A 26,176-nucleotide genomic window follows, 5' to 3' on the forward strand; every position below is an offset into this window, starting at 1 on the left:
ATAAAGCTGTTATTTTACTAATGTTAGAGTTCTGGTCTCAGATTTCTGTCTTATGCAACTACTTCCTTGACATCAGCACAACTCTGCCCTGCCTTTGATGTGCATGCTCAAAAAAAAAAAAAAAACAATGCAGAACTAATGTCTTCAGCAATGAGTGCCACTTTCTCCTATGGAGCGAACCGCTTAAGTCATTTCAATTCAAAAAAAGTTACACACACTGACCAATTCCTGGTGATCTAGGGATTATGTTATCACATTTCTGCTAGTGTCACCACAATACCAAAACAGGAGTCTAACAGCTGCAAGTATCATACCCAAATATTTCATAGCACAAAATGGTGACATAAAATGCAAGTGTTCAGAAAGTATCTTTCTTGTATGTTAAAAATAGAGAGAGAAGTGATCTGAAATTTTTACTGCATACCTAGAAAGCTAGCTCTTATGCTATCTGTTCAATCTAGATGAGAAACAACTTTCAGGAAATAACACCTCCAAACAAATAAAATTAATTTTGATAAAAACGTTCCACCTAATAAAACTTGAAGTATTATTAGCCTACTTACCAAAAAACCCACACAATTTTGTCAATAGCAGCTTCTTAAGTTATACCGGTAGGAAGCTGTGTGCCAGTTTTGGAAAGTCAAAGCAATGAAATGAAAATAATAAAGTGAGCTTATCAGTGAATGTCAGCCTAGATACCTTATCTTCTCTGGGAACAACACGGCCTATAATTAGAATACTTTCTTTTAAGCCATTAACAAAAATAATTAGTATGAGTTTGCTTACCTTGAAGTATTCTACAAGATCTCTACAGGTCACCTTGGATCCGCTAATCTCTTTTTCTACCAAGTTTTCAGGGGCAAGCAGTAATGGCACCAGATTTCGTAGCTCTTTCTTAAAATCCTCATCAATATCTAGTAGAATTGAATCAGTTTCAGAAAAAAGTGGTTAGTTCTCTTCAACCTTACACTTCCTGAATGAACACTGATCATATATGACCCTTCAAAATCAATAGCAAACTCATAACTGCATTTCTAACATATTTAAAGGCTTAAACATATATTAGTTTTAGTAAGTTCTACTTATTTCCAAAATCTTAACTCAAGACCAAGAACAGAGTTACCTAGTCTTTGTAATTTCAAGGGCATTTCACCATTCACCAATTACACCAAAAGCTTACAGAGTAAATCTCACAGGTCTCTACCCTCAGCGCAGACATGGTGGCTATCTGACTTTTTTTTTTTTTTTTTTTTAAACTTTTGCCACTGATGCATTCCCTGTCATGGGGGACATGCAGTAAATAGAGAAATCCTGACTACCTTTTATTTTATAGCAGTAAAAGCCTGCAGTTGGGTATGTTTAACATTTACGTCACTCTACCTTCAAATTTTGGTGTAGCTAATTCTCACAGAAAAACCTTTCTACTAAAAAAAGAAAGTCTTCAGTGTTATGAATCTTTGGACTCCTTATTTGATGATTGAGTGTATCATCTTAAGTTATTAGATTACAAACAGCTGGAAAGATCCATTTCTGCATGTGCTTAATTGTTCTACCTTTTAATCATTAAAGAGGTGAACATGCAATATGCATTTCTAGATTCCATGTTTTCACCTTTTAGCCTTACATTTTTTCCCCATCAAGCATTTCAGTAGCCAACCACTTTACTGTTCAACTTCCATGCTATAAGAAAACAATAAATTCAGTTATCTGTACTAATACACACACACAGTGGAAAGCTTCCTACCATTCAACCTCCCATCAAAGTTTGGATTTGTTGCAACTTTGAGACCAGGGTGTGGCAACAGGAAACAGCCAAGGTTACTGAAACAGGAGTGAATATGCTTCCTTACATTCTGTAGCTCTTCATGCTGGTTTTGCTTTACCTGAAAGAGACAGTAAGAAACGGTAGCAGTTTTGCAAACAATGACTTTTATACTGATATTTAATAAGAGCAAAGAAGTGGGTTTAACCTTTCACTTCTAAACCTAAAGACTTAGAGTTCTAAGTTTTGGAACTCTACACACACAGAGAACATTCCAGCATTTGTACTAGCTCAAAAAGTTAGCCCGTAGTGCATCATCTTGACCCTAAGAAGTCACCTAAGTTTGAAGGCCACACTAGGACTACTGGAAATCATAAGTTACCTGCAGTCTTTTCTCCAGGAATTTTTTTCCTCCTTCCAAACCATATGCATGTTCATAAGGGTAACTCCAGTCTCTAATTAAGAACATTAATGTCTGTAGAGAAAGAACAGCAGCAGTGAACGGTCTGCATTTTTCCTGAGATCAAGAACTCTACCACACAAGTCACTACTGCAAATAAAAATTCTAAGCTTGCCTGGTCTAAATGAAGTATTCTTGTACTTCTGTTATGCAAGTGCTTTTTTTTTTTTTTTTTTTTTTATAAAAAAAAGGTACAACTTCTTGAGGCACTTCTTCAGACAAGAGCTAGCTTCCCTGTTGCATGAGTTTGCCTTCTGCTATACGAGAGGGATCCTCCCTCCCATCAGCTGAGGGGATCAAACAAATCTTGGTATTACACTTGTATCAGGTAAGGTGCTTGAAGACAGCACCTTGCCTGGGCCAATCAGGAGATCATGAAGTCCTCTTAAGCTTGCAGGCTGAATATTCCAGACAAGAGCCTGGAAATTCAGCACAAGCAGCAATCTCGTAGTACCTTTATAGGATAACAATCAAAGAATAATTCAGACTGGAAGGGATCTCAGTATTTGTGTCCACTTAATGGAAAAGGCTCACACCCTTCTCTGGTCTAGCAAACAGTCAGGAGATGCTAGTAGTTTTCAGGCTTTAAACAGCAAAGTCAGTGATGCTTCTGTAATGCACTGTGGTCTTCCTCAGTCATATTACTTAGTGTCTGTATAAGCTATATTCAGAACGATGCATTACAAGCAAAGACCAGCCACACCACAAAGAATAACAAATGAGTAGGAGAGAAGTGTGAAACATTTCTCTGGGACATCAGCATATCAATTGATGCTTTCATTCTTTTTCTGTCCTATCTCAGGCACAAAGCTGTGTTTGCCTCAAATGTGATCTTCAGATTTTTCCCCACTGTTCTTGCCAAAAGACATAAAAAAAAAAATTTTTCTTCCTTAAGAGCAGACTAGCTTCAGCCCAAATAATTTCACAAATTATCTTGAGCTCATTTCCTACACATTTAAGATCCATTTAACATATATAGTTACCTGAAACGGCTTTTGATAAATTTCTTCCATAGCTAGTCTTCCATATTCTGTAAACAACTGATAGAAAGAACAGTGTAAGAATACAATACAAAAATGTCTGGTTTATGTGTGGCAAGTTGTTCCATTTTGTCACTAGAAGATAAAAGCATTCAATTTTAAATCCTATTATGGATTGAGAAGGTCAGGAATAAGTACACCAATCCTCAGCTCCAAGTGGGTGGTCTGGAGGCTATTCGCAGGGGAAAGCTGGCTGTCTCTCTCAGCCAGTCAACTTCCAACACTTGTTTCCTACACTAAGGAGTAGGTAAGCCTGTCCATCTCAAGCTGACAAAACATTTGCCCCTTCCCACAAAAGATTTATTCACGGAAATCGAGGAACTTGACTAGAGCTAAGGTATCAGACATTTAAACAGAAATTCAGTAGCATACAAGATCTCCAGCCAAAGACCTTAAACCATAATTGTTCCAACCCAAGCTTCAAAGTCACCGCACCCTCCCTAGAAGACTGTAGAAAAAGGCAGCATCTGATCAAATATCAAAGAGCAAAATGCATTTTCATTTTAACAGGAAAGATCTCAGGGGTAAAGACGGAATGAATGACGCTCCACTTGGTTGTCTTTACAAACAATATAGATCTTTGAACACTAGCTACATGCTAATGAAAAGAAACAACCTAAAAGGTCACTGCTTTTTGCATTAACTTGTGCTGCAAAGTACACACCTTAACACAGACAGGTGCACTGCATGATGCTATACACTGTTAAACAGGCCTGGAGCATGTCAGTATGAAACAACTTGGTTGTAATGACTCTGCCAAAAGCAAATGCAAAGTACTAGTTGAGATGATTCTACAGTCTAAGAGCAGTCACCAATAAGATGGCTCACTAATGACAAATAGCAACCTTTCTTTCCAGGGTAAAGAAATGGGTTAGTTGCCTTCTCCTGTCTTTCACATCTTAATGCCAGCAACAGCATTCTTCACTAGCCTCAGTTTTGGTCAGCAAGCCCATAAGAACATGCCAAACTGTTGAACACTACTAAAGATTTGATTGAGCTGGCTGTTTTGGCAGATGTTGATACTGTCAGGTGTCACTTCTTAATAGCCCCCTTACAGATCTCATCGCATAGGATGAAAGAAGCACACTAGCACCCTTTAGAACATGGCAATGGTTCCTCTGCATTAAACTTGTGCAGCACCTCAAATCCACAGCTAAAAGACCAAGTTTCCCCTGTGCTGATCACTGTGCTGATTTACTACAACAGAACTTCCAAAAACCCTTGTCACCCTGAGCATAAAGAAGCTCTGAAGCAGTCAAGAGTCTCATTCCCTATCCTGTTCACTTCTGTTATTTGACAAAACAGGGCCAGGATTAAGAATATTTTAGAATCACATTTCCTTCTCTCAACCCGAGATTTGTCTCCAACCTTTAATGCAGGCGTCTCCCCTCCTCACTGCTTATATTTGTTGCCTTTCTCTTCCCTTCCTTCCCCCAAACTCCACCCTCCAAGATAAGTAAAAGGGATTGCCCTATTCAGATTGGATTGAGGCTATCAAAATAGCCAGAGTGACCAGGAAAGCCTAGATTTTCAGATCAGCTTAGGCTTCCCTTGTTTTGTTTGGGGTTCTTTGGCCCAGTGATACAACTCTTAACTGAGAGCAGCATCACAGGACTATGTTTAGTTAGTGCATTACTACTCCCAGTATTGGCAGCCAGTCTTTTGAAGCACTGAACAAGACCTTTCAATCAGAAGACACACAGAACAGTTTTAAGCTGTGACAAGGTCAGGCCTGGACAATCACACAGCCTGGTATTTGTTAACACAAGCTACCCTTTAAAGCTACACTTCTGAAATTAAGGAGATAAGACTCTTGTACCATTCACATGAAGCCAGAATGCAGTGGCCTCTAACCACAATGTTTCATTTGCAGATGAAAGCCCCAGAGAAGACAATTCTTTCCTGGCTTAGTTCCTAAGCTGAAACACAAGATGCTATAGAAGTTTCTCTGTAGAAAAAACTAGATACTTCTGAGTAGAAGATATTCTTTCTGCCCTGACCCAAGCTTCCATCTTTCCACAGAAACTGTTCATGAAATATCATTTCTTTTCCTGTTTTATGAAAGCAGCTGCACTGGAAGCTTCTCATTAAGGTGCTTTCATGAACTGTTTCCCCTTTTCCATCCTTTCAGGAGTTTAGAGCCTGCTCCCATATAAAGATGAGGCTGTAGAAAGAAATGGATTTAACCAAACTGTAAGTCTGTACCACTTCTACCCCGATACTGCTATAGCAGAAGCATCAGTGCATCCATAGCATTGATTTGAGTAACTTTTACCAGCTCTAGGAGTTTTGATATCAAGTTAACTTCAGTATTTTGTATAGAGAAGCAGGCAATCTCACAAACCACAGCTAGGCTAGCAGTAATTTCAAGACTGTCAGTTCAGAAGCAGCTTAATGCAAACTCTGCATACTCTCACCTGCAGGTGTTGAAGATCATCTTCCTGAATATTCTGGGATAAGTTGTATACCTGCAAGAGACAGCTAGAGGAATTACAACACAACTTGAGGTACTGCATTTATCTTACATTCATGTAGACTTTTAGAGATCTTGAGACCTCTTACCACCTCCAGAAAGGTCTAGTAATTCAAAAGTCAGCATCTAGAATGGTGTCATAGACAGCATCTCAAAAAAAAATTGTCACTCCATATACCCTGTGCTAGAGACAAAACTGCTGACGACTAAGTTTCCTAACCCTACTTAGGACAGTTTCTTTCTGAGGGAGCAAACTATAGAGGAACCTGAAAAGATTATTCAATGCTTCAAATCATCACATAGGTGAGAGGCTAGAGAAGGACATGTCCATTTCTCATCCTCAAATCTGTGTTTCAGGATGCTGTGCTCCAGTGGCACCACCTCAGACATGGAAACAAGTAGAAAGTTGGTTCACCAGCTTTGTTTGCTTTCAAGCATACCCCAGAGATACAGAAATTTAGAAACCTGGCTTTCTCCAGGGAGCTCATGACTGCTTCAATAGTACCAACACAGCAACATGCTTAAAGATGGATCACTGATCCACAGCTTATCCTAACCACAAGAACCAAAAACCACAGAAGGCAGCAGCAGTGTTCTGTCTACTCCTGCCACTTTGGATGTTGTAGATATTTCGAACAAGTTCACTTGACATTCCAAGGAAAAAAAGAAAAAAGAAAAACCACACTCACTTTTGAACATTAAGACACAAACCTAAAAGTTTCGGGCATACTGAAAGACAATTGTCAGAGGTTTAACAGCAGCAGCAGTTGTAGGTTTAGCAGTTCAGTGTAATTTCACCCTTAGCTACATCGCCTAAACTCTTGAGAAGCTTCTGTAATACAGTCATATAGAACTGGTTGGTACTTTTAACATTTGTTAGTGACTCCCCAGTTTAGTCAGCAGTTTAATCCAACTTGACCTTAGATAAGTTTCTCTTTGGAATCAGGTTATCTATACTACACTGAAAACAAGACATTAAGTATGAAACCTTAAATAGTAGTTGGAAGAAGATACACAGGTGAACTGTCAAAGCATGGCTAGCAAAATATTCTTTGCTTATTCAGGCTAGAGGGTTTTTACAGCTGCCATCATGTGCCAGCACAGGTATTCTCACCTGGACAGAACTCGTCATGGTGCTCAGAGCAAAAACCGTTGCACAGTCTTTGATAGTGGATTGGCTATCAAAGGCACCTTGGGTATCCATGAGTAGTACAGCAACCTAGAGATTTTTAGAGAGCAGTAATAATTAGCCAAATTGTTACACTTGCAAACTCCAGGTCATTGGGATAAATTCTAATTCAAGCAGGAAAAAAAAAATCTCTGCCCCATGCCTACTTACAGACTTCAGCCTCAGTCAATAGTCCAGATCAGCTCATTAGAGCCAAGTGTGAGAAAGTTACTAACAAGAGTTTTCAAATAACAATTTTTAAAAGGTACACTATACTGTCTCCTAGAATGAAAAGGGATGAAGTGATCTTCATAATAAAAATTAATCTACTGCTCATCACTGGAATCTACTACAATTCCTTTCTCTTTCGGTTAGGGATGATTGATAAACAAGAATAAGTGATTTTTTTTCCACGGAACACAGCTAGATCCTCACAACTGTTTTGTAGCTACTGAGCTGTTCGGTTAGCTGTGAGATTTGACAAAAAACCTTCTGTACATCTTTGTAAGCCACTGTCTATTTAAGATCAATGTTCCATTTAATTGGCTATCAGGCATTTCCTTTGCGCTTCAGCAACACAAAGATTATGAAGGTTAACTGATCAAGGAGTTAAGGTTCAGGAAAAGTTAAAATAACTGAAAGCATACTGACAATATTCTGGAGTAAAAAAAAATTACTGACACACCATTAATATTTTGTTTCAGCATAAAGACAAAACATAAAACCAGACTTTGAACTTAAACTGACTTAAGAGCTAAGAAAAAAAAATACACCAGTTCACATTAAAATAGAGATAATGCTGTTTACTTCCCATCAGGCTGGATGATCAAGTCTCTTCTGTTTATGCGGTACCCTTTAGACTATGTGGAAGAAACACCTTCCATACACTGAAGCAAGGTTTCCAATACATACAGCCATCCACTGAATTTCTCTAGAACACAGCTACAGCCTGCTCTCATCATTAAGAAAGTTTTTGTAGGAGAGCTCCTCACCCAAGCCCCTGTCTAAAAGCAGCATTTATAGCCATCATTTCTATGAATAGTTTTACAACATCCACAGGATAACCCACCCATCAGCCTAGAAAAAGTAGTTTTCTGTCAAAATAACACACACTAAGTAGGGATATTGTTGGAGACCAAATCTTACAAGCCATCGGGAAAGCTCATACTTGCACTGATATCAAGTTTCCAAATACATTACACAGCTACTGAATGTAAAGGGAAGCAACTGATATGTGAACTGTCCCCATTCCCATGCCATTAAAGCTAAATTCAGAGGCAAAAAGAATTTCTAAATACACCTACTTAAGCCAAGCACTTACCTTTGTCCCATTTGGTTTGTCAATTACAAACACTTCACTCCAAATTTGAATGCCAGTGGTTTCCCGTTCGCATCCACCTCTCCATGTAAACCCAGTCAATGGCTCCGTATTTCCACCTATCCAGCAAGGAGAAGTCTGCAAAACAAGAAGAAAAACTTTATTAATACCAAGGCAGAGATTTTAAGTGATGGTTTAACAGATTTCCACATTATTCTGTCATTATCATGAGAAGATACCACCAACACTACACAAAATATAAGAACACAATCCTACTCTGCTCTACTTCAAGTATTACCCATGAAGAGATTGTTTTAATTTATTCCAACTGTTGCCTAACTGAAGAGCACACATGTACATCTTTAAGTCTCAAACATTCAGAGCCAAAATAACTGAGCTCAGTTTTGCCCACCAGTTCCACTTTGCAAGACTTGCACCCTTCCTATCAAAGATGTAGTTTTAAACAGCACATATTTTAACTACAGAAGCAGCTAAACCTCTGCAAGGAAAGAAGCCCAGCAACATGACCTTGAACTTCACTTAGTCCCTCTCTTCTCTCTCACAAATAGGTCAACTGCTGAAACCAAGCATCTCAAAACCTTGTGCTGGGAGAGGCAGCACAAGATTCCAAAAGTCCATTTCCAGAACTCATAAAACAGGTAAGAGACCTACAACCCCTATTTAAGTCAGTTACAAAACACTTTAAGCGATTAAGATTCAAGAGAAAAGGTCTAGTTGAGTCTGATACACATCAACAAAACCATTTTTGTTAGAAGTTAACCTGCAAGTCGCTGATCTCAGGAAAAGCTGTCAGAGAGCAAAGTACAGTCTACAGTTAACAGTACTAGCTCATGGTACTGAAACAAGGTCCTCCAGGAGGGACAACACAAGGAGCAATAGCTCAAACAAGATTCTAGCCACTCTACAAGCACCAGCTTCAACACAGAAATGCCATTATGAACTGTGGAAGGTAAAGAGCAGGAACAGGCCTTCTGAGGATTTTTCAGTTATGGTAGATTTCTGTCATAATGAAATTGTGGAAGAGAGTGCTGAGCAGATACAGCAGTTTAACTGATGAGGAGCTTTGGGAAAAACCTTTATTTCTAAGTTAGAACATACCACACTGGTAGAGCAGAAGCAGATGTTTTATCTATTTCCCTCTGACTGCCCAGAGAAGACAAGACTGCCAGCCAGGAAAGCATCTTCTTTGAAGAGGTCAGAAGGGAGACCTCTCCATTCAGAAGGCTACTGTCACTACTTTGCTAACTCTGCATTGGCAGCTTTCAGAAGAGAGCTCAAGACAGATCTCAGTTCACTTCTCAGAGTAGTCTGAGGCACCCAAGGGCTGCACAGAAGAGAAATACTTACTATGAGTAAGTGAAATTGCTTATTTCAAATGAGGGAAGGGAAAAGTAACTGCATACATTTCTCATGGCCAACTGCATTACTTACTGCAGAGCAAATCTGTACCAGAAGGGAAAGGTGATCAAGTAGTTCTGCACCAGCAGTCTCTCTCAAATGCTAAGCACATACCATTCAGTTTGCTGCTCAGACTGGACACGGTAAAGGTCAACAAGATGACTAGATGCAGAGTGCAGAAAATGAACACCAGAATCCAAGTCAAGAGAACCACTGCTCTTTACAAGTAGGCCTTTTGTTAGTCATACACACACACCTGAGACTGAACACAGCCTTTCCACCCTTTGAAACCATGGTCAGTGCTGTCTAAGCAACATTCCCCTGAAGCTTTTTATTCCAGAAGTTGTTTACACATCCACGAACCACCCTAGAAATCTGAAGCTCCAGGCCTGCTTTTAGCTTCAGTATGCTCTAGGATATATTTCTGCCATTCTGACTCAGATTTCACCAGTGTATGCCAGTGGTCTGTATCCTGTCACATCTTCAAAGGAAGCTGTATGCTATTCAACAATAACAGTCTATTCACCCATTTGTACAAGAGAAATAACAATACTTTCCCCTTTTGCTCCAGAAATATCATTCTCATTTGTAGGAATTCATACTAAAACTACCCAAATCTTTTGACAGTTACCTCAGTGAGCCCTGGATATAATTGCATTTGATTTTATATACGATTCATGTTACAGAAGACTTTGGTGTCTAAATAGGCACAAGATCAGCTAAAGCTGCTTCACCTTGTGGATGATGCACTTATGTCCATCTCTGACTCTAACCTTTCCCTCAGTTTGAAGAGCTCTTAGATTGTTACTTTTTTCCTTACCAAGGAACTTAGTGTTTTCACACTTTGCATCAAGTTGGCTTGAAAGAGGTTCAAGAAATACGAGGAAAGGAAGAAGGCTTTGTTCCTACAGCTGCACCAAGCTGAAATTGCACTACAGTTTTGCACTACTCACCTAATGGATAACTGATCTAAATACATTCCATACTAAGGAGAGGACCAATGCAGCTTTATTTGCTTAGTGCCATTTAACATGTAGCGTACCTTGCAGATTAATGCAAGCTAAGAAGGCTAAGCTCCTGAAAAAAGAAAAAAGCTTACAAATCTAAGTTTACAGCATTACTGCATCCAACTCTTACGGGTTAAACCGCAACAACAATCACAGGATTCTTGCAGCATTTTGTTGAGCACGCCACTGCCACTATCTTACAGTAGATAGATCTGTCTCATTTCAAACCAGCAACCATAAAACTAAGCAATATTTGTAATGAGATACCTGCCTCACTAAAGTTAATTATCCTCAGCCATGGCAAAATCCTTACATTTGACTTGATTCAGCACAACTGGGATTTTTAGAATGGCAACTCACATGATCTCTAGCTCTTGGTCTAAGAAAATGGAATCCTGAAGCATCTTAACTTGATGTTTTTCCCTCATGTGCTTTATTATGCAAAACAGAGGACATTCTAAAATTGCTTTATCAATGTACTGATTGAATATTGATGCACTGGTATTCTGTGTATGCTCCAACACTCAGTTCACAGTAAACATAGACTTGTGATTAAGCCTGACTGGAAATAGAGAGATAGGGCTTGAGCAGATCCCATCCTGTAGTGATACTAGCATGAAGGTAGAAGAGATCATAGGACTTGATGTAACAGCTGCTCCAGAAAGGAGGCATCTCACTCATCTTCTCCCATCCCCTACACTCCCATGGCCCAGCTTTTAGCACTCTGATGCTTGTCAAACTTTCCTAAGCCAGTTTACATCACTAAGCTGGCAGAAAAACAATCCAGCAAAATGCAGTCCTCTGTTCTATCAGTGAGTTGAACCAGTTCAGGTAAGGCCCTGAGTGTTACAGCTACAGAACACAAAAGCATAGTCAGAGAAAACACCTCTTTTAGCAAGACAGCTGTTGCACTAGATGGCTGAGCTAGTCTTTATCTTCAGTTTCGTAAATGAAAGAAACAATATTTTGAAGGACATCTACAGAAAGCTAAAAGTAGTAATTGCATTATGCAGTAAACAGACATTACACAAGACTGAAATACTGTTCCAATCTACTTTGCTGTACAAACTTTTGCCCTAATTCACAATCTGAAAGTTAGAGCATCTGCTCAAAGTTCGCCCCTGCTATTTTTGAAGGAGGTAGGACTGCCTTTATCTGTATCAGAAAGATTCCCCCCCCCCCCAAACACTACAGAAGCTTTGTATATAAACAAAAAGGCCATCCACTGAATAGCCATATTAATGAAATGTTTATTTCTCCCCGGGCTAGAAGAGTTAAACAGAAGAGTTAGAAAGTTGGAAGCAGCAGCTTGCTACTCTGTATTCCTCCTACTACATCCTCAGGCTTTTTCTTATAGAACACTTGGCAAACCAGAGAGAGGAATTCAATAGCAGGCATCACTGGGAATAAAAGAAAGGAAATCATCTGCCAACTACCAGCAGCTTCTTTGGGATATTCCTGTATTTTCTGCAACAGCTAGGTTCATTTCAACTTCTCAAGCCAGTTAACATGAAGGCAAAATAGATATAGTCATGGCAAGCTTCTGCCAACTGTGTATTCCAAGTCTGGACAACAATAAGCTAGAAGGAATGAGCTCTGCTCCTTCCAAGCTTCAAGAAGCAAGCAAACAGCAAGCTGTCAACATCTGTGGTGCAAATTAAAAAAAAAAAAAAGCACACAGCACACCACCACTTGTGACAGACAGCTTTATGTTCACAGGAGCCCCTACCCCACCTTCCACATATCAGCCAAGAGTTCAGCATATAGTAGATGCAAGAATAAACATCAACCACAAGCTACAAACTAAGAGAAAGAGTTAATTTCAGATCAGGTGTTCATTTATCATTGACTTAAGGATTTAAGAAGTTCTTGGACGATGTTCAGAGATACAGTTCAGTCAAATCAACAGAAGACTTTCTCCCTTCTACCATACCTCAGTAAGCCAATTTAGTCCTCTAATAAGTATTTGATAAAACTTTCTGGAAGAGGGGGTAAGTGTTAGAATACGATTTAAGACGACCTAGTCGAAACAAGATTTTTCCAGGCTGCTACCTATATAAGCCTTCCCCAGGAGCTTAACTGGAGGGGCCTCATTAAAGTTTCTCTCATACCCACTTCCACTGGGACACCAACAAGTTACCTTGATAACTGCAGGAAACTGATATTGAAAACTGTCACTTAAATACACTTCAGAGGGTAGTAACACACAGTACCTGGCCTCCTATCTCCCCTAATAAGAAAAGTTTGAGCTGCTATGTTTGAGTTCAAGTCAACAAATAAAAAGGTAAATGACTAAAACACGGAACTAAGTTATTTCTTTCCTGCAGGGGGAAGTCTGAGTTACTCACCCTGTTATACATATATCTAAGCATGAAGTCCAGTAGAAAAGATTTTCCTTTGCGAAAAGCTCCTGCTACAGACACAACTACTATGTTAAGATCTTTGATGTGTTCCTGAAGCAAGATTTTTTCCAATGCTTCTTCATCTAGTTCAAAGTTATGGTCATCTTCATGAGCAAGAACAATCTGTATGGGGCGAGGATTATCCAACTCCACCTCGTCGTCCGAGTCTGGCAAGGCATCCTCCTCCTCTTCCTCCTCATAATGCTTACCTGCAAATTGACAAGTTACAATACATTAGTAAGTCAATGCTCAGGACACTACATTTCTGAAGTAAAGTCTCAAGCTGAGCTCTCATTCCCAGCAGCAGGAATGATGCAGGTGCCATAGGCCAACTTTGAAAAGCGAACTTTTCATGACACATTTGCAGACAATGAGGTAAACAGCAGATAAACTCCCTGTCCACTTGCATGAGCTTTGGGCATCATGTACATTTCAGAATTCCAGCAGTCTGCAAGTTTTAAGAAATCTGTCACAAAAGAACTGTTTTTCACCAGTTCTCTTTTCAAGGCTTCTCAAGTGTAACTTCTATTGAAAACCAAGGGCCTTTGCTCTCTTCTCATACAGGAAAGATTAATTAGTTTGAAATAAGCTTCAAAGAGGACAAAAGACATTTTTAGAACTCTGCCTTCTTATACCATTGTTTTCTAACTTTTCTTGCTTGTACACATTCACCTAGTATGTAACCCAAGAGTTACATGCATCAGCACAAGAAGTTATATGAACTTCTAATTCCAACACATCATACTACCAGTTTTAATCCTAAAATACAGCACAAGCTTCTTAAAGTGCTTACTCACTGCTTGCAAGAGGGGGAAAAAATCTTAAGTATGTGCAAGGCCTAACACTGAGGGGCAGGGAGAATCAATTTCTGGTTTCATGCACCTGTTATGACACATTTTGAAAGTAACTGTTTCAAAAAAAGTTAACAGCATAATAGGAACTTATTTTAGACATACTTAAGGAATTGATCCTGAGTTGACTCTAGACAAAGTAGCATTTACTATCTAGAAATGACTTGGCTCAAGTGGCAAACTTAGGTTTTAGTGTTTTGATTCCTGAAGACAACAATATGAAAAGTACACAGTCAGCAAGGGACATAGCATAGTACAGGCAGTCTGAAGCGAAGTGTGGTGCAAGCTACCCAAGTAATTTTAATACATTCTCTGAAATGCTAAGCATTAGAGGTAAGAAAAAAAAAACTCAAGATACCAACTTCCTATGCACTCTAAACATAAGAGGAGCACTACACCTGCAGTTTACCTCTTCCCATGCTGATGGATGATTAAAAATTAAGGCAACACAACCTTTCAGACATACAGCACATTAGTACCACTACCTGCTTTCCTGACTTCTAGAATTCAGGAGTTACTGGGTTGAAGCCTAAAAAAGTTTGTGATCTGTCCAGATCAAGTCTCTCCTCTTGGCCAAGTACCACAACACTGACATTTGTTCCACAGAAAAACTCTACCATTGGCCTGATTCCAGTTTACCTATGAAGCAGCAATAAGGTTTTGCATTTTCAGAATTGCCTTCAACTCCAAATTTACATTTTGTCACACTGCATCAGAAACCCAGAAGCACAAATCTAACTGGGCTATCTTCCTAACAGTTACATATTTGGGGACATCACGGCATGGACTGTAAGTCGGGCCTGCGTTCTCAAGCACTACTTTTATCAAGACAAGCAAGTAGCCATCTTCAGTGACACTAAGCACTGCATGCAGGTATCTTATATAGCCCCCAGGCTTCCTGCAAAAGCAGCCCAAGAACAGTGCTCTCTTGCAAGATGTGTTATAGACATGAGAGAACGTACCACATTTGATTCACCTGTGGCAGAGCCCCTGCCAGTGCTTGTAGGATATGCCAGTCATTTCTGCCAGACTTTGCACCTCAGATCCCATCCTCAGCAAAAGACTTACGAATAGTGCTCCAGTGCAGTTTTGTGGATGTATTGAGACGAGTCAGTTACTATGAAGCTGAAAGACTGGTAACATGACTTTGACCCTGCAGTTCTTTGAGAGGCTGTCTCTTTTGCAGTGAGGCAAGATGCTGTCAGAAGTGGCTAACCAGAGCAGACATTTCCATTTCCAATCATCAACTGTGCTGCCTCAGCCAGTAGCACTAGATCTTTTTTCCGTTAAAGTGTTGAATCAAGTACAAACTAGCTTAGTGCTTAGTTTGAACAGCAAATGAATGTAAGTGCTTAAATCCTAAGTAGCAATGCCTGAACTCCATTATCTAAACAGGTTTGCAAAATGGCTCCTAGCATCACCTTGAACTAAGACTAGCTGACAAAGCAGGCCAAATTCAATTGCACTAACAGGCGTGACAACTGCAAGGAGCAACTAGTCTGGGAGTACAAAAGCTTTTGTACTCCCAGACATTAAACTAGTCCTCCTTTTCTGAAACAGTTTACATAACATACTTTGGTTCATACAGTTATCACCCTTTGTAGGCCAAAGGATTTGGAAAAATACCCCTGGCAGGGCATAAAGGTGAGAAACCAGTTTTGCCCATCAGAAAGCCTTCAGTTTCACAGCCTAGAAACATAAAGGGAGTAACTCTATTGATAAAAACACTAAGATTAGATAGCTCCAAGGAAAGACTTGTACTGTAGCAAACAGATATACAAAGTATCCACATAGATGCACAAAGTACCCAAGCAACAAGTTTAACTTGGTTATTTCAAACAGCCTCCAATTCATTTAATTGAGTATTTCACTTTAACTGCAGTAGCTAACAGTTATGCAAACTGAGGCAGACTAAAACAGTCTGAAGCAACATCTGCAATTTCTCTTCATTCAGTCAGAGCCAGATGTTGACCATCTTTTCCTATCTGGAAGTCAGCAGAACCCTAGCAGGCCTCAAAGTGCTTGCTGCAGCAACATCTTTCTGCCAGTAAGCTGTCATTCAAGGTCTCCTCAAGTCAAGAAGCCTTCTGAACAAAGTAAAGTGATATTTTATCATTAGTTATTTCTAAACAAGCAGATTTTCCCTATCACAAATAGATAGTACTATCAAAAACCAGAAGACAATACTTTCCTTAAAAGTTTGCAACATCTTGTTAATAGCTTTCTGCACTTCTGCAGCACTTAGCTTGATGCATTGGACTTGGCTTTCAAATTTCTGCCGGTAAGTGAAATCTAATTGAAGAGGACCTGAGAATAAGTCTCTTTTGTTCCCTCTGAGCTTTTTCCTCCAAAAACTTGCCAGCCTAATGTAGGTAGGTTGAGAACTTTCAGCTATATAAGGACTATTATCACCATTAATCAAGCACTTTGAGGGTAGAGAAATAGTGTTGACAGTTGTAAAGGAAAATTGGTCCATCCAGAAGAGCTGGTTTTATAACTTCATGCTTGAATGGCACAGAACATCCTTCCCCTCCAGAAATCTTGAACTTATCACCAGGACAGACATTGCACAACTTAAGCATGTCAACTGTAGAGCAAATGCTATTGCTTGTTCCAACAGCACAATCATCATATGCTAATTAGAACACCTGCTTAAGGGGCACACAACCAATGTTTTTAGGTCCTTTATACTACCCTCCTGGCTGCTTAACCTATTACTCTAGCCAGTCATCATCTCAGGCAACACTAGAATACTTTGGAAGGCTCTCTAGAAGGCCTTGGTATCACAGGCACAGGGATCACATTCCAAGAAGTGGGTTTTTCTCAGAACATTCTCTCAAAATGATGGTCAGGACAAGCAGTCCAACATTCGAGTCCAGTTTCTTGCTAAAGCAGCAGAAGCATTGCCTTAAGTCTCTGAATAGTCCATAGAAGCACACTGACAGCACTAGCCAAGAGTTAGGCCAGGAGTTAGTAAAGTTCAGAAAGTGAAACACTACTCCTTACACAAATTCTGACTTTGAAGTAGTGAGCTATGACCAGGCTGGAGGAGCTGAAAAAATGGAAAAATAGGGAATTTGTTTTAAAGCCCAGTCTATAGACCACAAACTGCTCTAGGTTCCTGCAATAATCCAGTCCCACCAACTTAAGTATAGTAACAGTGAAGGACTTCAACTGTGGAAGAAGTGGCTTTCACAGAATGACTACCATTGTACTGGAGTGTTTCTAGCCAACTGGACATTGCTTGGTAAAGCTCATGGCAGCCTCCCTACACAGGTCTCCATGACACCGCATTCAGTACTGCTGGAGAAGCAACCAAAGTCGAGATTTTGCTGTTTTTTAGTCTCTTAAAACTTCCAGGAAGTCCAGTTCCATCCCAGAAATGGAGTTATGGATGCAGCATATCCATCCCATTACATTCAAAAGTAGACATACCACAGTCGTCAGAGCCATTCCTGAAGGTTACTTGCACTGCCTGAGGTATAGCCAGACAATAACTGCCTCCTGTCAGCCTACTACATACAGATGGGCCAGTAGATCCTCTCACTCACAGGCTAGGTCTTGAGACTGCTGGAAATTCCTCTGAGCACAGAAAACTGGATCTCAGGCTTTCAGTACACAGAAGAGCTCTCATCTGTCAGAAAACACAGCATTGGAACCAGCTGTGCCCAGCAGGCCTGGGCTGTAATTTCCTGTTTTCCAGTTGTACACCTGACCTTTGAAGCTTCTGAGCTACAGAACTTCAGCCTACAGTCACATACCCTGCTCTGTCTGGAGCAGATGTAGAAAGATCATAAACTCAACTTCCCCCTGAAGCCTGCCATCCATTCAGCCCTATTACTACAGCTGTTTGTCAGCTATTTCTTACTCCATTTCAGCCTCTTACAGTCTGGATCTTTCAATTAAAGCATTTAAACTAATGCATAATTCTGATTGTGTGTAATCACTTCCTAAACCAGAGCAAAGAGGCCAGAAGATACAAGAGGCATAATACTATTTAGCAAGAAACAGACATACATGAATGGAAGCAAAGGTAGCTGGCTGAGTGAAGATATTACCACATTGCACCTCGTAAGCTAAGCTCTTTAGTCCTGCTGTAGTTTTTGCTGAGTAGAGTACAACTGACCCCCATCAGCTAAGCACACAGAACAAGCAACATTTGTTGAAACGCTAAGCCAGCTTTTGAGAACAGTAGCTCTGTTGTGTAAACATGGAAGATATTTAAACCAAACAAGCTGAACTAAATAACCCACTCCTTAAAATAAGGGGTAAAATGAACAAAAGCCAATTCCTGTTCTCCCTAAGGACATACCCATCAGCTGATGACTTATTTGTCCTGTAGTATAAGCACACAGGAGTGAGAATAGTCAGCTCAATTTCCAAGCGATGGAAATAGGGACAACTCGTTTTAAATGCAAGTCAGTCCATCCCCTTAAGCATCAAGAGTACTCAACACATTAAATGGAATAAAGTATCACCACAGCTACCTTTAAAGTTTTAACCCAAATACAGCTCGAGTTAGAACATCATTCACAACCTCTGATCATAAAAAGGAAGTACACACTATAGTTGCTAAACTCAACTGGTTTCAGATACTGTATATATTCCTGGTCAACAAATGGCAAGTGTCAACTAATGATCAACTCTTCTGGACAGTGGGGTGGACACAGACAACTGCACATAAATGCAGAAGATTAAGTCAATTTAAATTCATTTGCTTTTTAGCAGCTTAAGGTCCAGATTATACACAGCTAAAAAAAAAAGCCACTTTTATCAGCACAGATTACTTCCATCAGCATTCCTTCAATTTGTTGCATCAGCAGTTAAAAAGACTTCCAAGTTCCCTTTTCTAGTCTCTTTCCAAGCTTCTACTTTTGTTAAGTTCAAGCTAGCAGTCTTAACATCTTGTTTATATGTAAACATGCCCTTTGCTAGAACCCCAGTTTAAAACCAAACATAACATCCCTATATACTTCATCTCGGTGTCCCTGAACTCTTTCCCTTGTGCTCTAGAGACACCTCACATTTCTTTTGCTCATACAAAATGATTCAAGTCTCCCCTTCATATTGTACAGATGTACAATAGGTTCCCCATACACACTCGGAAGCAAGCTGTGGTTTGCTACACTAACCTTAACTCATCTGGCTTTGAAGTCCTGTTCCACCTCCCCTGTTTAAGGGGCATCACAGCTTGTATCAAAACCTTCAGATAAGGTACCACAAGGAAATCCCAACATTTCAGTGTAATGTATCCTCTCAGAGTTTCACCCAGGAAGCTTTCATTAGACAGAAAGTAGACAAACTGTTTAAGTGCTTCTTATTTTGGTGTAGCAAACTGAGGAGAGCGTAGGCATGTGTAAATTGAATTCCAGAGGGTAGGAGAAAATAGGTTAACTTTTAAGTCTTATTTGGACAAGGCAGGAAAAAAAAAAAGAGAGCGAGAGAGAACCTGGCACATTTCCTGGAAAAGAAAAAGCCACTAGATTTAAGTGACAAAGTTGTCCTCCCCTTTCCCCAGCTGTCCCACTCCATGTAAACTGGCATCAAGACTCACATGGAAGTTACAAGGCTGCTGCAGACCTCAATGCATCACTGCTTTCCTAATGCTGACTAGCAAATACTGCCAAGTAGCTCGTTTTAAGGCCAGAAATAATTAAATGTTTTGAATATTTGTGCTATAAATAGGACAGATGAGTTCAGTTCCAAAGACTTGTTTGGATATCCAATAAGACTGATGGTGGATTAGGGGAGGGTGGGAGATGTGTTTAACTCTCTCCATTCCTTCAGGGCAATGGAATATTAAGGGATAGATCTAGAACTGTTACATAAAATACAAGTAGAAGCAAGAAGTACCTGAAGCTATGATCCTACAAGCAAAGGGGAAAAAGATGATATTCTGATGACCTAGAAAGCTACGAAGTGTCATAACTAATCAGATAATAGGTCTGTCTACTCTTAAAGTGCTTTAAATTGCTCTTCTGTTGAGTTGTTCACGCATGCATGCGTGAACAGAGAGGTAACACTGCCATAGCCACACAAAATACTGTTAAAAGTTGGCATTTTGCATTCTCCAGTTAGGTGGACAGAAAAGCTGCAGAGAGACTTCATTAAAATGAAGTTCTGCATCAAATAAGTTAACCTCCAAATTCAGCTATTTTCAGGAAGCACATATAGGTAGAAAAAAATACTAATAATCAGAGATTAAGACAGCAGGAACAGAAACTCTGACACACACAAAGACTGCTTTTCTGAAAGTACGTCATGAATCTAGCAAAAAAACGTTTCTCCATAGCTACAAGGAAAAACTTGGAAGGTAGGGATAGTAACAAAGCATGCTTCTCATCCTTCTTCCACTCTGCCTAGAAAACATAGCTATTATTAGCACACTGAAGGACCTAACAGGATCTCTACCCACAGTAGATTTAGCAGTACTTTCCAGTTCCCTCAAAAAATGCTGCTTTAGAATACTAAAATTATGTAGACTAAGGTAAGTGAGAGCACTAGCAGGAAAAAGCCTTTCTCCCCTTTAATACCCATCCCCCAAGTTCTTGAGGTTGGGAATCAGAGTATTCCAGATCTGACAGTGCCCTAGTTCACTGTGGGCTCCAGAAATGCTAAGCGAAAGCTCTCTGCAGACTCTTCAGGCTAACCAAATCTTTGTAGTCCGTGGTAGCTTTAAACTAGGCAGCCTTTTGCTTACATTTCAGAGTATCATTTTAAGGCTGCTGTTTGTCCGAGTTCAATTCTTTTTTGGCTAACTAGATTCAGTCAGTATCTCCTAAATAGTTTAGGCCCTAACTATATTTTATATACATTGTATGTAGTTCTCACATGTCAGCTGCTCTCTTTCTAATCAGCTATTACCTCAGATCAAGATTTCAAGTGAGAAGGCAGATAAGAATAAGGGGAAAGATGCCAACTGCAGTTATCCCATGTTAACACACCTGAGGGCTGTGCTGCCATTCAGAGAGACCAGGACAGCTGAGCAGAGAGGAACCTCATGAGGTTCAATAAGGGCAACTGCAGAGTCCTGCACCTAGGGAAAAATAACCCTAGGCACCAGGACAAGCTGGGGGCTGACCTGCTGGAGAGCAGCTCTGCAGAGAAGGACCTGGGAGTGCTGGTGGATGACAGGTTGACCATGAACCAGCAATGTGCCCTTGTGGCCAGGAAGGCCAATGGTCTCCTTGGGTGCATTGGGAAGAGTGTTGCCAGCAGGTGGAGGGAGGTGATCCTGCCCCTCTACTCAGCCCTGGGGAGGCCTCATCTCGAGTCCTGAGTCCAGTTGTGGGCTCCCCGGGACAAGAGACAGGGAGCTACTGCACAGAGTCCAGCGTAGGGCTACGAAGGTCATCAGAGGGCTGGAGCACCTGCCCTCTGAGGAACGGCTGCGAGAGCTGGGCCTCTTCAGCCTGGGGAAGAGAAGACTGAGGGGGGATCTGATCAATGTGTACAAGTACCTGAAGGGAGGGTGTGAAGGAGACGGGGACAAACTCTTTTCAGTTGTTCCATGTGTCAGGACAAAAGACAATGGGCAGAAATTGAAGCACAGGAAGTTCTGCCTGAGGGTGAGGGGGAATTTCTTCACTGCGAGAGGGCAAAGCCCTGGCACAGGTTGCCCAGAGAGGTTGTGGAGTCTCCTTCTCTGGAGATATTCAAGGTCCACCTGGACGCAACCCTGTCTGACATGCTCTAAGTGACCCTGCTTGAGCAGGAAGGTTGGACTAGATGATCTCCAGAGGTCCCTTCCAACTTTACTGATTCTATAGTTTGACTTTTAGATCAACACCCAGAAAACTTTCAGTCACTCAGCTGTACCTGTACCACAGCCACAAAGAAGCTCAGCAGCAAGTGAGGCAAGTGCTCCCTGCTCTCTCTGCAGGAGGTATGCTAGAGAGCCAGTTTTCATTTTCATCTCCAAGGTTAACAAGCTGTCAGTCAGGAACACCAACAGGTTTTGGGAAACAGAGCAAGTCTAAGAGGCTTCCCCCCCCCACCTGGGGTTGAGTGTCCAGACCATACTTACAGTGACCTGCAGCCTCTAAGAGAAAGTGATTGTTTAGGCCAACCACCACCTTACATCTAGCTTCCTTTCTCCCTTTAAAGGCCTGTTGCTAAGAGAATCTCCCATCCAACCTTTCCAACACTGAAGTTTATAGTTTTCTTTTATCAGAAGTTCTAGATTGAATTTCTAAGAGTGAAGAGCAGTACAAGGAGAGACTGGGTTTAAAGAACAGCTTTCACTGGTTTGTGCATGTAGCAAAATCGATACCATTCCTACCTTCGGACATCCTCATGGGGTATTTAAATTCCTGCTCCTTCTTCCTAAGGAGAGGGAAACTATTATTAACCTGGTAGTATCACTAGCAGACACAGCCTGGCTGAAAGAAAAGTGCAACCAGGGGAATAAAGTGTGCAAACAAGGTTAGTGCTTAGTGGAAGAGAGCCCAAATCAAGAACTGGAAACAGCAAAGAAAAAAAAAAACACACCAATGATGATTTAGGAATAACTTAAAAATAAGAACAAACATTTTACATGCATTCTCTTTACCTCCACTTCCCATCTCACACTGGGGCAAGAGATCTTCATATAACTAACATGTTTAAGTATAATCAATACAACACCTAACCACGTCTATATACTTCACAGCCCCACATCTGTTCTTCATAATTTTCAGCTCTTCACCAGGTATCAGTGGCATTGTTTCACAGAAGACCTCCTCTACAGCAAAAGCTCAAAGCACACTTCTTCTGCCAATAGGATAACATAAGTAACCACCTCCTGCTGCCTGGTCCCCTCACCCACTGCATCTTCAAATCTGCTTTAATAGTACAGCTGAGTCTAGCCACTCATTCAGATAATGGCTCTCCCTTGCCTTTGCTCATCTCCAGCACCATGCAGTTCCATACTGCCTTTCCTGCTACTTTTGCCACTCACTCGATGCTGTGGAGAGTCAAATCAACCAAGCCAGCAGAACAAACTGTATCACCACCCTAAGAGTCCAATGAGCAGTGAAACTACACAGCTTTGGCATCTGTGGGGCACCAGGTGAGTTCAGTTGTACATCGAACAGTACAGAACTGTTGCCCTCTGTGTTGGCACAGCTGTCCAAGGGCCATACAGGAATTTATCTGGAGTAAACATAAGTTGCTGTGCATCTGTGTAGCTTCTGAAACAGCTGTACCAGCACAAGTGAGGGGGAGGCACAAGCTGCTCAACTCAACACTGGTGCCAAAAAAAGTTTGGCCGAAAACAACCTAGTCGCAAACTGCAAAATCTCTCCAGACACTCTGCATGCTCAAGTACAGCTAAGAAGTGTGTTCATGTGGTCACTGACTGAGTGATATGTGATAACACTGCAAAGAGGGGTAGACAACTGGGCTGTAACTGGATCAGACTGTGTTCTGCCAAGGATTTGTCCAGATTTGAAAGAGTTCAAATTTAGGTTGGATTAGCCACCACATTTGTTAACTTCAGCTAAAGACAAGGTTGCTTTCCTTCATGCATGCAGGCTAACACCACTTTATCAACAAGATAAGCTAGGATGCGTAGTTGGTGGGAGGGCCTTGGGGTTGGTTTAGTCCTTCCTGCACTAGACTGCTCCCTTGAACACTACCCTACTGAAGGTACTGTACCTGCTAAAAGTTGTTTCTACATAGGTCTTAATTGCAAAGAGTCATAAGAACAGGAGCATGTTGGTTTTAAGTGCTTTCCTGAGACAGCAAATGCTATCACCACCTATAACCTAATATAGCCTAGCACCAAGTGTAGCTTTTGGGAGGTGGGGGTAGGCCACAGAGTAATCCTAGAGGTAGGGCAAGCCACATCATTCTCTTGAAGGGACAAACAAATTGGAGCAGATTATTTTTTCCTCTTTACTTCAAGTTTTCAGTTTGAGTATCATAGAATGGTTGAGGATGGAAGGGATCTCTGGAGATCATCTAGTCCAACCTCCCTGCTCAAGCAGGGTCACCTAGAGCATGGTAGACAGGGTTGCATCCAGGCAGGCCTTGAAGATCTCCACAGAAGGAGACTCCACAATCTCTGGGCAACCTGTTCCAGGGCCCTGTCATTCTTACAAAGAAGCTTTTTTTCTTATATTCAGGCAGAATTTCCTGTGTTTCAGTTTGTGCCCATTGCTTCTTGTCCAGTTGCTGGGCACCACTGATAAGAGCCCAGCCCAATCCCCTTGATACCCTCCCTTAAAGCATTTGGGGACATTGATAAGATCCCCCCTCAGTCTTCTCTTCCCCAGGCTAAATGGGCCCAGCTCTTGCAGCTGTCCCTCATAGGGCAGATGCTGCAATCCTCTGACCATCTTTGTAGACCTACACTGGACTCTCTCCAGTAGCTCCACATCTCTTGACATGACTAGATACATCTAGTCAGTCTAACTACTTTTCTGTAGGACAGCACACAAGATGCAGATGTTAAACCATACAAGTGGTTTAACATGCAACTTTGACTTAGGCAGGGAAGTAAGAAAATACTCAACTGTCCAGAGATACCTATGTTTAACACCCAAACACTTCAGTTTGTGCAGATATTTATTGTCCTCGTTTTGTGGAGCCAACAGATCCTTCTGTTCCCTCAATATGCAGAGGGAAAGACTAGGGAAGTGAACCAAAACCAGGAGAGCAGTATGCCACTTTTTAAAGCTCACAGTTTAACTAGTTAGTTCTAATGCAGTACAGAAATGAGAAAGCAGCAACAGTTCAGACTACAGACCAGTTTGGTTTGATACGCCTGGAATTGAAAGTTCTTAAATTGAATGGTATTCTTGCAGCGTCTCAGTCAGACAAGCCAATTGGTAGCCTTTTCATATGTACCAGACTGCATTTTTAATGAGCTCTCAGAAGAAGCAGGGCTCCTACTAGCCCCTGAAGGTTCCACAATTATGTATTCACACCTGTATCCAAGTGCTCATAATGGACACTGGTCATTTTCATTGATTTTATTTCTTAAGTAGAAGTTCTGTATCTTAATGCTACTACTACTATTAATTTCAAAAGATTCTGTTTAAATCTTGAAAAGCATAACAATAAGTTTTCAGTAGCTATTTCTATAGTACTATTAGGTCTAGAAAATATCCTAAACTTGGCCCCCCTGCCCAGCCAGCACAAGCATTAGTTACTGCAGTTAACTACACAACTTCTGTACTAAAGAGCCTGAAGAGGTCTGATATCCTAGCATTTGAAAACATTTCCTTTTAAGTAGTTTGTACTACATTCCATCCCTCACCCCCCCCCCCCCCCCCCCCCGTGACAAGCTCAAGACTGTGCTGTTTGGAAGACAAGTGATAACAGCCTTGAGGGCAGCTTTAAGGCCATGCTGAGAAACACATGACTATCACTGACCAGAACAATTCTTCAGTATTTAGTTCCGAATTACACAAAATTTAATACACTTCTCTTGAAAGGAAGACAATTTCTTATTTTAGAAAGTCATTTAGTTATGTCAAGAACTTTAACATGATTTTTCTATAGCAGACATTTTCACTACTACTCTATATGCAAGCAGTAATGAAGCTACTGCCTCCACACCTAACAGTTCAAGTCAGTGCTGAGGACTTGATATCATGCAGAGGATTGACAGATGGTACCCTTCAATTCCCAATTACTTAATATTCCTGGACCACACTACATCAACTCTGTGGAAGGAACAGCCACAAGCAAAAGCCAGAGAAGAACCTCTCTCACATCTACCTGAGGAGCCAAAAATGCAAAAGGGGGTGGGAGTTAGGGAAGGGGAGAAAATAAATAGCTTGCAGATTCACAGGCAGTATCACAGGACTGGGATTGTTTAACAATCTAAGGATTGTTAAAATAACTGTACTTACTCTTCCACTCAGTAGTACAATCCTATTCAAGATAAGAGGTGAGAACAACTTTTCCAAGCATGTACAAGAAGTAGTCCTTGCATGTCAGTGTAAGCAGCTGACACTTTCTTCAACAGGCTTCTATAGTTTTCAGTCTAAGTGAAAAAATAAGTCTTGTTGTCCTGGAATTGTTATACAATGCATCAAAAGGTACTTCAGATATTTTACCAAGACCAATAAGAACTTGTAAATCCAACACGATTCAATCTAAGGTGACAAGGAAAAAAACAATTTAAATTATGATTTGACAACAGCTACAGATCAGGACCCAATTCTTATCTCACTAAGCAACAACTGCATAGAAGCAGTCTCAGTTTTGCCCCTCATCAGTATTAATTTATTAGAATTTGTATTCTAAAACCTGTCTGTAATCTGTATAACATTTCATTAGTTCAGA

General features: G+C 40.7%; 1 protein-coding gene across 5 annotated transcripts in view; it reads right to left on the reverse strand.

Annotated features, from left to right (window-relative positions):
* Positions 1-26,176, reverse strand: part of ATL2 (atlastin GTPase 2) — a 40,227-nt gene that overhangs the window by 9,329 nt on the left and 4,722 nt on the right. For 4 of the 5 annotated variants that reach the window (XM_062571475.1, XM_062571477.1, XM_062571473.1 and 1 more), the window contains exons 2-9: positions 12,996-13,258; positions 8,225-8,359; positions 6,850-6,954; positions 5,680-5,730; positions 3,206-3,262; positions 2,145-2,237; positions 1,745-1,883; positions 787-914 (exon numbers count right to left, since the gene is read on the reverse strand). In XM_062571475.1, the coding sequence (XP_062427459.1) occupies positions 787-914; positions 1,745-1,883; positions 2,145-2,237; positions 3,206-3,262; positions 5,680-5,730; positions 6,850-6,954; positions 8,225-8,359; positions 12,996-13,258 (971 nt within the window). The remainder of the gene's footprint in view (positions 1-786; positions 915-1,744; positions 1,884-2,144; positions 2,238-3,205; positions 3,263-5,679; positions 5,731-6,849; positions 6,955-8,224; positions 8,360-12,995; positions 13,259-26,176) is intronic. The other variant, XM_062571474.1, reaches the window with a different exon arrangement.

Source organism: Rhea pennata, chromosome 3 (assembly GCF_028389875.1).
Source record: "Rhea pennata isolate bPtePen1 chromosome 3, bPtePen1.pri, whole genome shotgun sequence".
Lineage (NCBI taxonomy): Eukaryota > Metazoa > Chordata > Aves > Rheiformes > Rheidae > Rhea > Rhea pennata.